The sequence below is a fragment of the Leucoraja erinacea genome, chromosome 2 (assembly GCF_028641065.1).
Source record: "Leucoraja erinacea ecotype New England chromosome 2, Leri_hhj_1, whole genome shotgun sequence".
Lineage (NCBI taxonomy): Eukaryota > Metazoa > Chordata > Chondrichthyes > Rajiformes > Rajidae > Leucoraja > Leucoraja erinaceus.
In genome coordinates this window covers 133,724,673-133,737,135 of record NC_073378.1, presented here as the reverse complement: position 1 = coordinate 133,737,135, position 12,463 = coordinate 133,724,673, and the positions used below count along the sequence as shown (strand labels likewise).

At 42.3% G+C, this 12,463-nt stretch overlaps 1 protein-coding gene across 2 annotated transcripts in view; it reads right to left on the bottom strand.

Annotated features, from left to right (window-relative positions):
• Positions 1-12,463, bottom strand: part of LOC129715944 (trichohyalin-like) — an 81,146-nt gene that overhangs the window by 64,315 nt on the left and 4,368 nt on the right. The window contains exons 2-4 of one of the 2 annotated variants that reach the window (XM_055665838.1): positions 7,212-7,247; positions 5,423-5,455; positions 4,312-4,350 (exon numbers count right to left, since the gene is read on the bottom strand). The exons of the other annotated variant lie outside the window; for it this stretch is intronic. Of the exons in view, the coding sequence (XP_055521813.1) occupies positions 4,312-4,350; positions 5,423-5,455; positions 7,212-7,247 (108 nt within the window). The remainder of the gene's footprint in view (positions 1-4,311; positions 4,351-5,422; positions 5,456-7,211; positions 7,248-12,463) is intronic. 2 annotated transcript variants of the gene reach the window in all.

Genomic DNA, 12,463 nt, shown 5'->3' with positions numbered 1-12,463 from the left:
GATGAGAGATTACGTGAAGAAGCCCGCCAGCCCGCATGCGCGTCAACTTTCAAAGCAGCGGTGTGAAATCACAGATAACAGTTGTTGAGCTGAATATAGTAAGATTCGAGAAACTAGAACTACCAGCTGACCTTTATGAGAGAGGGTTGGAAGCGGAGGGCACGTAATCCCTCATCGTTGAAGATAACCTGGATATCAGTGGGTGAGACCCGACAGAGTGGTGTCCCGATCCCAGCAACAAGTATGACGACAAGGCACTTTTGGCACAATTTATGGCACTATAACTCAATCTCTTGTCAAAATATAGACTTGAGAGGAATTCCGTTATACGTGCCTTGTCATACGATATGTTGGACTGTGAACAGAACACTCCCCATTTCTTGATATAGGAGGTGTACTGTTTCTTGGTACTAACTTTCCAGGCCGCAGTGAACACGTCCACCGTACGATCTGACAGTCCGAGCCCCAGGAAAGGTCTTCTCAGAGTCTGCAAACCAACAATTGATTCGATCATGCAATGGATGGTTCTCCCCAGTCACGGGGTGAACCAGCAGATTTCTGCGTTTGGGAACAGCCATAAAAGGCTCTGTTATCGTTCCCAGTATGAGTGAGAACCATGGCTGTGTAGGCCAGTCAGGCACTATCAAAATGCCTGAGGCAGAGTCTTGCTGGACCTTAAGCAAACCCCGACTGGTGAGGCAAAATGGGGAGAATGCATAGAAGAACATTCCTCCCCAGACCCAGGGGCAGTGGCGCGAGAATGCATCTACCGCCACTGCCCCTGGGTCTGGATCCCATGCAACATACTTTGGTAACTGGTGATTGAGTTTGGATGCAACAAATCGATATCCGATGTTCCATACCGAGTGACAATGTCGTTAAACACTTTATGATCCAACATCCATTCTGTGTTGTCATTGTATTTCCGTGACCTGGTATCTGCCACCATTCAACCTACCTGGGCAAGTAGGTAGCTGAAATCCAAATGTTTCTTGTAATACACCAGTGCAAAATAAGGTTAGCCAATTATCTCAGGATACTGACTTGATTCCACCCATGTGATTAATGTATCCACCGTTGTGGTGTTGTCAATCTGAAGTTGAACATGCAGGTGATGCATATTCCCACAATAAGCCTTCAACCCATAGAGTGCTCCCAGCAAGTAGTTAATACCATATAACTGAAGAATTGATGATTCATGCACATTCCATCTGCCACCGCAGCTAGAGATGGTATTAGTAGCTCCCCATCCTAGAGCACTAGCATCAGTTTGTAAAATAACTGAAGGTTTGTTGACCAAAATGTTACTGGAGCAATGCCAAATATTGGTCATCCACCATTGTAACTCAGAAATGGCTTCAGCTGGCAATCGCATAGGTCTATTAAAGTGACCTGTATGGTATTTGAGTGCCTGCTCCTTTGCAAGTTGTAAATTTTGATAATGCAAAGGCCCAAACTGTGCAGCTGGAAACGCAGCCACAGATTAGCCAATTATACTGGTTATTTGTTGAATAGAAGGTTGCTCCTTAACAATAAGATTGTTACATGCTTTTATTAATTCTAATCTCTTGCCCCAAGGCAGAGTCACAGACATGTGAATAGAGTAAATCCCAAATAATCAACTCTAGATGGTATCAACTTGGATTTAACTGGATGGATGAGAAACCCCAATCTTTCAAACATAAATTTAGTGGCTGAAACAGCTAAATTAGTTAATTTCAGAGTTTTTCCTATGATTAGGATATCATTCAAGTATGCCAACGCAATATGATTTTGAGCTCGAAGTAGCCCAAGTACTGGTTTCAATAATTTTGTAAATGATCTAGGCTGAAGTTAGCCATTAGGCAATGCTTTAAACTGCCACAGTTGCCCCATCCAGCTAAAGTTCAAATCTCTCCGGTGATCCCAGTGAATGGGCATCAAATAGTATGCATCTTTGAACTCGATGCATGCCATATAACATCCTTTGGAAACCAGTTGTTTGGCAGTAATAACGTTTTCCATTTTGAAATGTCTATACTGCACAAAGAAGTTAAGTCGAGTCAATTCAAGGATGATTTGGCATCCTCCATACTTCTTTTGTTTTGTAATTATATTAGAAACAAATTGGTGAGGTTCATGACTTGACTTCTCAATTACCCCTTTTGTATAACGATTGAATTTCAGCTTGTACAACCAAACCTTCCTGTTGTGAATGAACAAGTGTCCGGTTTGGTGTACGCTGTGTGGGTGGAAGCAAATTGGGAAATAATTCGATTTGGAACCCTTGTATATATACTGTGCAGTATAAACGGATCAGATGTTATCCAATGCCATTAATTCAAAAAGAAGTGTAATCTCCCACCAACTTGTAACTGATCCACACACCCCGTGTTTCGGAAAGAACCAGACCCCCCACCTACCTCCATGGTTACCGGTGGTCTTATGGTAAGCCCAAAGTCCCCTGATGCGGGTTCTGTTTCCGTCCTCAGGTTCAGTTCCATCCTTGAATTGGAGGATAGGACTGCTGGGATGCGTGGATTGCACATTTTCTCCCAGGTCCGGCATGGGCCTTGGACTGAAAGACCTCTGTCCAGAGAATCAGCTTTCAAGCTGCCACCAGCTTCAGTGAACACTTACTGCCGATGGAGGCGTAGGGGTGTTGTCGTCGAAACGTGAGGCTTTTGCTCCTCGTAGGTACCTTGACTAGTCCGACAGCTTTGCTTCCTCATCCAGGATTTTAACCTGTTTGGCTAGGTGTTCTCCGAGGAGAAGATTCGGCGGCTGGACGTTGCTGGCCTCGCCGTTCATAGTCTCCCCAGATAGTGCTGTTCACTGCCGGCACTTTCAGGAATGCACAATTTACAGGTGTATGTTCCTGTAATGATGTGACGGGGGGTCATTGATGCTTCCCAAGCTTGTAACGTGAGGGGAAACTCTGCCCCCCCCCCCCCCCTTCCTGCAGCGGCTCCTCCGTTTTTGCGAGGATATCGCAACCCTTGATGCCATGACAGATAATTCTTGAACCTCACGCATGTACTCCAGTATGTTTCACGGACATACTTGTGAGTTTGGACTCAGTCACACACTGACCCCTCGCACTCCCCTCCACAGAGAGGGAGATTTGGAAGCAGCCCTGAAACAGGTGCTGCTGCAGGTTCCCGCGAGACCTGCGCTGATATGGCTCCGTTCCACGGACCCTATCAGGATGGAGCATCACCTCAGTGGGATGAATGCCCTGCGGACGCATCCATGCTCCACCTGGGTAAAACGTCCGAGGACGTACCCATGGATGGGAACCCTACTGGCCTGACTTGTCCCAGTCCAGGCCTCTCAGACTCCATTTGGCTGCACATCCTCTCGGGGCTGCCGGAGTCTGAAGTCGCTGACCGCACTGTCAGCGACCCGGGTAGCGAACCCGACCGCCGCCGGCTACCCGCACTCCCGCGGTCTGTAGCTGGGTTTCCCCGCGGTCCATAGCCGGGTTTCCCCGCGGTCTCCGTAGCCGGGTTTCCCCGAGCCGGGTTTCCCCGCGGTCTCCGTAGCCAGGTTTCCCCGCGGCTTGTCAGGATTTCGCCCCGGATTGTCATTCAGCAGGAACTCTGTAAAATAACTTCCTGCAAGCAAAATCACAACCTGAAAATAAGTTCGAAAACTTACATGCAGGGTTTGAAACTTACCGCTGGAGGAGTGACGGGCCTGCCAGCCAGTCGTTGCATCATGCGTTAGACATATTGACGCGCATGCGGGCTGGCGGGCTTCTTCACGTAGTCACTCACGTGACTCCGAAGTAAAATTGAGAATGCCTCCTGTGTTACATGGAAAAACGCCCTTGCCTACCACCCAATCTCTCCCAATAGGTCAGTCCCTCAAGTCTTGGCAACATCCTCGTAAATCTTCCCTGCTCTCTTCCCAGGTCAATATGTTGTATAACTTTGTGTGTGTAAATAACTGATGGTTTCTGTGGGTTTCTTTCTCAAAGGTGAAGAAACAGGTTAGTAAATACAAGTGAAATTTTAAGTGTGTCACATGGCATATTGTACTGAGCCTTGCTGTTCTGTAAAAGATGATTAAGTTCAGTGAAGGTATTCGGTTTAAGCTCCACCTCTGAATAATTTATTTACAACAACACAAAGCCACTCACAGAAACTGCATTTTATCATTTTTGTCTTTGGGGCATAGAATTGTGAATGCAGTCCAACCAATGTATTGTTGTACAGTGCTTCTTCTCATTTTGAGACATCACTGTACCGCGTGCTAATGGAAGATGCTTAATCAGTTGCAGTTTATCATCAAAGAAGCACACTTGATTTTCCTAATGTTAGAACTTACGAGCTTGAAGAAGAGCCACTTGTTCTCTGTGCAATGTGTCTGTTGCAAGGGAATAGATATCGTCAATACAGGGTTTCAAACGGTAAGAAAATCCAAGTATTTATAATATTCTTTTAGATAGTGAGGTCCTGTCGATGGAATTATATAGACAAAGCATGGGAAAATGAACTAGCTCAACCTATAATGAAAGAAATTTGGGACGAAAGCCTACAACATATACACCAATGCTCGTTAAATGCCAGACATTCTTTAATGCAATTTAAAGTACTAGATAGACTGCACTACTCCAAAACAAAATTAAATAGAATTTTTCCAAATATTTCTCCTATCTGTGACAAATGTCGATACTCAGTAGCTAATTTAACTCATACGTTTGTAAGTTGTATAAAAATTAAAAATTTCTGGACGGATATTTTTAAAATTATTTCTGTAGTTAATATCCAATTGCATCCTGATCCAAAATTAATAATGTTAGGAATCTCAGAACAAAGTCTAAAACTTACAACAAGCCAAAGAAATTTCCTTGATTATAATATAATAATTGGGAAAAAATTAATATTAAAATTTTGGAAAAACCCAACAACCCTCACAATTAACATGTGGATTATGGAGATGTCTGAGACCATACACTTGGAAAAAATTAGACTTGTCTTAATTGACAACCCAGAATTATTTGCTAGAATAGGGTCTCCATTTATTGATTTTCTGAAAGGGTAAATTGGTCCAGCACGGAAACTTGACTGCAACTTGAATCCAGGATTGGATGAATAGTTACACTTTATAATCTACGGACCTATCTCCAAAATTATCTTATTTTCTCTTCTCTTTCTCCCCCCCCCCTTCTTTCTATCTATATATTTTTTAAAAACAAATAGAAGCTGTGTTGATATGTAATTGATAAATGAGGACCTCAGCTATTTACAATACGTAATTGATAAACAAATTGTGTTTTTGTTACGATATGCATATGCTTCTAATAAAAATATTATGAAAAAGAAAAGAAAAAGAAAATCCAAGTATTATAAAGACAGGGTATGAATATCAAAAGAGAATACGGCAGCATTCGAAACAGAACCAGAGTATTTCCGTTAAGCCCTTTAGATTCACTTACTTGATTGGGCTGATAAAGCTTGAACATTGTTCACTATTGACAGAGAAAATAAATGTTTAATACAATTCTTGCAAAACTACAAATTTGCTTATTGTTTAACATTGCTTATTGAGCCAATATGCTTATTGGGCCAAAGCTATTCAATGAGGCAATATTGGCTTTTAAACAATGTTTGTACGTCATACTATTTACCGATTGGCTTTTGGTAGACCATCAACAATTATCATAAATACACACTTAATGAAGATAAATATTTTGTTTTCTGCACTATTCCTTAAATAGATGGCAGCCTCTTAATTAAGCTGAGAATTCACAATAGAAATGTCCCATATATAACCATATAACAATTACAGCACGGAAACAGGCCATCTCGACCCTTCTAGTCCGTGCCGAACACATAATCTCCCCTAGTCCCATATACCTGCGCTCAGACCATAACCCTCCATTCCCTTCCCATCCATATAACTATCCAATTTATTTTTAAATGATAAAAACGAACCTGCCTCCACCACCTTCACTGGAAGCTCATTCCACACAGCTACCACTCTCTGAGTAAAGAAGTTCCCCCTCATGTTACCCCTAAACTTCAGTCCCTTAATTCTCATGTCATGTCCCCTTGTTTGAATCTTCCCTACTCTCAGTGGGAAAAGCTTTTCCACGTCAACTCTGTCTATCCCTCTCATCATTTAAAAAACCTCTATCAAGTCCCCCCTTAACCTGCGCTCCAAAGAATAAAGCCCTAACTTGTTCAACCTTTCTCTGTAACTTAGTTGCTGAAACCCAGGCAACATTCTAGTCCCAATGCCAATATCGAAGAAGATCAATGACACTTTCCTCTAAAACAAAATATACTGTCTATTTAACTTCAAACTTTCTTGCTCACGTTCAGTCAGACAGACTTCAGTTCTCGGGTTGAAGAGTTGTTGGCCTGCTGTGGAAGTTCTGATAAAATTTGGCTCTTATCCAGCTTGAACCAATGTAGGGATCCAGACCATGCTTTGGAGACACATTTGGCCACTACCAGCATGTCTTGAAGCATCTAAAAACAGTCTGTCACTGTATCCATGGACCTTGTCAGTCAGTTATCAAATATGACTTGCATCCATTGGCTTGATCTAAATGAAAGGCTTGGATAGAGTGGATGTGGAGAGGATATTTCCACCAGTGGGAGGAGTGTTAATCCTGACAACCAGAATTAAAGGATGTTCTTTTAGGAAGGAGATAAGTATGATCTTATATACTGAGTTGGATGATCAGCCATGATCATATCGAATGGCGGTGTAGGCTCGAAGGGCCGAATGGACTACTCCTGCACCTATTTTCTATGTTTCTATGATCTACCACTTTAATTTGGGAACTAAAACATCAGTTTTAGTTCAACGCATAACATGGACTTTTCCCCTCTTGAACCCACTTACATTCACTTTATTAAGAATCTTTGCTTTGAGGATATACTACACTTCCTGTGCTTCCTGCATTGTGCCACTTCCCATTTCCCAACATTGAGTCTCACCTGATAACCAGCTGCCTTGGCTACTATTTGTTAGAGAAAAAAAACACAAGAAATGATTCCTCCTTGAATCAGTCACATCAATCCCAAAACCTACACACAAATGTCTTTTTGACTTCTGAGAAATCCATCCACAAATATACAGGCAGACATAATGCAGATTATCAAAAGGGAAGCTTCAAGAAGCATTTAATCATAGGTCTAACTATGCTCAACGCCATCTTAGACAGAACTTTAAATGCTCTTGAAATGTAACAATTTGTTTATTCCAAAACTTACAATTTTCTAAACTATCGCTCGCTTGCTCCGATGCAGCTGTAGACAGAAAATAGAAATATTGGTATTGGTATTGGTTCATTATTGTCACGTGTACCAAGATACAGTGAAAAACGTTTGTTTGTGTGCTAGCCACTTAAATCAGATAATACCATACATTAGCACAATCAAGGCATACACAAGTACAATCAGTAGAGCAAAGAGAAAAATACCAGAATATTGTTTTGTAGCATTGCAGCATTACAATTACACGGAAAAATGCCAATATCCACAATGAGGTAGGTTGGGAGATCAGGACTGCAGCCTAATTATAGGAGGACCGTTCAGTTTGCCTTGTGTGATTAAAGAACACATTTACAGCAATATTTTAGTATATCTTGCTGAAAATGCGTCACATGTGGACAGATTGGTGAAAAAGGCTTTTGCCATGTTGGCCTTCATTGTGTTGTGTTCAGTTTTGGTTACCCAGCTATAGGAAGGGTCCAATGTAGCAGGAAAGAGTACAGAGAAGTTTTGTGAAGATTTTGCCAGGACTTGAGGGACTGGGTTTTAGGGAGAAATTGGGAAGGCTGGAACATTATTCCCCTAGGTTAATTTTGAGGGGAGTGAAGGCAGATTTGACATAGTTAATAACTTGACCTCTGTAAATTTACTATTTAATAGTTAAAGAAATTGAATGGAATTAAGTCATAGTCATATACTGCATGAAATGCCAACCAAGATGTCCACCTGAGCTAGTCCCATTTGCCCACTTTTAAACCATAGCGTTCTAAACCTTCCGACCTGTCCAAATGTCATTTTGATGCTATTGTATCTACCCCATTCAATTCCTTTGTCAGCACATTCCATATACCCAACACCCTTCTGTGTGAAAAAGTTCCCGCTCAAGTTTTTATTCATTGTTCCTTCTCTCGCCATAAACCCTCTATTTCTTGATTTGCTATCCCTCAGTCTCCAAGGAATAAAATCCTCGCCTGTCCAACACCTCCCTATCGCTCAAGTCCTCAAATCCTGCCAACATCCTTGTAAATCTTGATTTGCCTCTATAGTTAATAAGCCGCCTTGCTGGGATGGCTTACGTCCCAGAAGTAGGGGGTGGAGATAAAGGGTTGACTATCAACGCCCAATCTTCGCTTGATATGGAGAGGAGGTGGGGTATTGGAAAATGGTGAAGAACAGCATCATAGAGTGTGAATTCACTTTCCATGCCGACCATCAAGCATCTAACTATACTGATCCCAATTCCATTCTCCTCACATTGCTGCCAATTTACCCCAGATTTTACCAGCCACCTAGACAGGGGACGGTATGCAGAAGCCAATTAACCTGCCAACCAATCTTGTAGATGTTGGTGGAGAACAGATCATCTGCGGGAACCCAGATGGTCACAGGGAGAATGTTAAAAGTCAACACAGGCATCACCCGCAGTCAGGATTGAACCCAGGTCGTTGGAGCTGTGAGGCAGCAGCTCTAGTTGCTGTCACCCTCACAAGGTGCAAAGATATTCCTAGCAACTACTGGCTGGTAAGATTTTGGAAAAAATATTCAGCTACGGAAATTAGCATGTTTGACAAAGCAAATGTTTTTGATGAGAAGTTTGGTGGGGTGAATGCAGTGGATGTTGTCCATGTGGATTTCAATAAAGCTTCTGACAAAGGTACCACAGAAGTAAGCTGGTTAACTAAGCAAATTCAAGACTTATGAAACAGGAAGTTCATTGGTGTACATTGATGCAAGTCCAGAGTGCCCTGAAATTGGCAACACATGATTGCGACAGGTTTAGACGAGGAACAAGAAAAGCTGTTTCTACAGTATTAGCTGACAGCTGATGGGCACAAGAGAGGAGGGAATGGGGAGAAGGCAATGGGATGGAAGGATGTGCTCATGTGCAGATTATTGATGTCATAGTAAAATTAGGTGGGCACTTGCAAGCCTGTGGAGATTGTCTGAATGGATTGCTCTACAGGGAGCCAGCATAACTCCATGGGCTGAACAAACCTCCTTCTATGATGCAGTAGCTTAATAAAGCCAAACAGATGTTTCAATGGGCCCAATAGATGAAACAATTATTTTGTCTTACACATAGAAGTGGTTATTTGAGTTTTCAGATTCATTGTTAGCCATGGGTGAGGTTGCGGGATTTTGGAGGATAGCCTAATATTGTTCCCTTATAAAGGCCAGTAGGTATAAACCATGAAACTACAGGCAGGTGAGGGAAAGCTTGAGAAAACATTCTCAGGACATATATTCACTTTTGGGAAGGCAGGGACTGATTAGATGGTGTCGTTGTGATTTTGTGCCAGAGAAATCATTACGCAGCTGTATAAAAGATAGGTCAGGTCGCACTTGAAGAGATTCACCAGGATTTGCCTGGAATGGAGGGCTGCAGTTATAAGACTGGATTGAATAAGCATACTGTAAGTATCTAGGTACACATGACAATAATATACCAATACCAATACCAAAGGCTGTGTTTATTTCCACTGGAATATAGGAGTCCGAGGGGTGACCTCCTCGAGCTTATATCATTGTGAGGGGAATAGAAGGTTAGATATAGTTTTTAACCTTAGGTAGGAGAGTCTAAAACTAGAGTACAAAGATTAAGGGGAGAGGAGAGAAATCTAACAACCTGAGGGGTAGGTTTTTCACACAAAGGGTGGAGTATATGTGGAACGAGCTGCCACATGAAATGGTGGAGGCTGGTACAGTTGCAAATGGTCTTTGCACAGGTACATGGATAGGAAAGGAGTAAAGAGATATAGGCTAATGCTGACAAACTTATTAGGTAAACGTTATGGTTGGCATTGATGACAAGGCCTAAATGGCCTGTTTCTGCACTGTACACTATGACTCCATGACTACTCTATGATCAAGGATTATATATAAAGAAAACACTTGCGTGACTTAAAATTCAATGTGTAAATTCATTATATGTGGAACTTAGATTGTACATATCTGGAAGGTTCATTGAATTATAGTGATGGACATTTGTAGACCTACATGCTCACCGTGCCTCATCTTCTTCTTCTTGCATATAGAGTGCACAGCCTAAAGTTGCAGGAAAACTTGTTCTATTTGATCTTATTTGATTGTGCAACGCCAGGTTGATTGCATTCAATGAAACAGGGCAGATCACGTGAAGGTTGCAATCTCCCACCCCACGGTGGGTCTTAGTTCCATACTTCCACATTCCATCATTAACCATCCATGTTTTTGTATCCATGTTCTCCAGAGATGCTACCTGACCAGTTGAGTTACTCCAGCACTTATAAACCAGCAACTGTAGTTCCTTGTGTCTCCATCTTTAACACTGCCCTCGGGCCTCTTTTCAAATGAACAAGTTTAGTTATCTACCCATTTTGCCAAGTACTATGTGGAGTGCCATGGGTATTCCCTGTTCAGCCTCAACCGTAATGTAACTTAGTTCTTCACGCAGATGGGTCTTTTTCTCAGATCACTGGTGTTGGCAAGAATTAGACTGATTTCCGAAATTATTAATTCATCACTTGGTGTTCAAGAAATGCACAGGGACTTGATGCAAGATGACTCAGTGTGCACGTTTGACCATTGCAGGATGCAATTGTAACTAATGTATAACTTATCTAATTGTTATTCCACGCCAACATGTTTTAATCAAAGTCATAGTCATAGCTGTACAGCATGGGAACAGGCCCTTTAGCCTACCTTATCGATGCAAAATAGTTGGCATCCTGGGCTAGTCCCATTTACCTGCATTTATCCCATATCCTCCTATACCCTTCATATCTAATTTATTTGCCTTTTTAAAGTAATAATTTTATCCGCTTCGATAACTTCCTTGGGCAGCTCATTCCGGATATAGACTTCCCCTCTGTGAAAAGGTTGCCCCTGATGTCCCTCTTAAATCTTACCTTTAAGCCAATGCCCTCTACTTTTAGAATCCATGGGGAAAAAATGATGTGAGCTTTAATTTTATCTATGCTCCTCATCATCATCTTGTACCTCAAAAGAAGGTCATCCCTCAGCCTCCTAGGGTATAACGAAAAAAAGTCCCATCCTATTCAACCACTCCAAGTAACTCGAGCCTGCAAGTCTTAGATACATCCTTGTGATAGCATTCCAGAAGGAGATATCCAGGGGGACCAGTGTTTGACATCAACATTGATTGAACCCTGCCCTGATACCCCATGGGTGCAGCTGGTGATGGATCCCATTCCACAGGGTTTTAGAGTTGGCCGGAAGCCTCACAGGATTGCAGTCACCCTTCCACTGCAAACAAGCTATTTACCACCACCAATGTGTGTAGCCACAGGACATTAAGGTTATTCACGAGCAGTTAACATTTGTATATACTGTATGAGATTTGAAAGCTTCAAAACAATGCAACTGCTCCCCTTTGACTTAACGTGTAGATTGACATACACTAGACTCCAGGAACATTCCCAACTTAATTTGTTGTTGGGACCAGCTTTTATGACTTTCAAAGATAATGCTGAAAATTTGCAACTATGTTCAGCCAGAAATGCATCACAGGAGCCTATCCTCAGCCCATTCAATTCACTCCGTGTGTTATCAAAAGAAGGCATTGAGCACATTGGAATAGCATTCCTCTGGGTTTTGGAATTGGCCAGCAGAGGTTCTGGGACTTGAAAGCTTCCTGCTAGTGTTCCTGAAGACCTTCACTCCAGAATTAGCTGCACAAGAATTAGCCATTGTTCCAGTACAGTTGCAATGTGGTGTTGGATATTAGTTGGATAAGCTGGATATGTCTTCATGTTTGCTTGACCACAAAAAGCAGGTCTTATGCAATCCAGATAATTAACACCCAATAAGTCTCCTCACAATCCCTCGGGAGCCAGATGAAGGGTCATGAACTGAAACATTAGCAGTCGATTTCCCGCCACAGGCAATGCCTAACACTCTGTTCCACTAGCAGTTTCTTCCCACAGTCTTCAGTAAGTGATTGGCAGTGTTGTCAACAGTGCTGTCATCAAATGGTCCTTAATCAGCCAAATCTTGTTCAACAATCCATAATTTGGGATTTGTCCTGAGCTAATCTTTATCACAATGTTGTTCCGAACACAAACAAGAAGAGTTGAGATGAGAGTTAAGGGGCTGTCCTATTGCGGCGACCTAATCTGTGAGTTTAGAAGAGTTTGCCCTCGACTCAAACTCGCAGCATGGTCGACACATGGTCCTAGGGGGTCCTATGAGGTCACTGGAACTCTCCTTCATGCTCGAGGGAAGTTCCCGAATACTCGCGGCCTCAGCTAGGT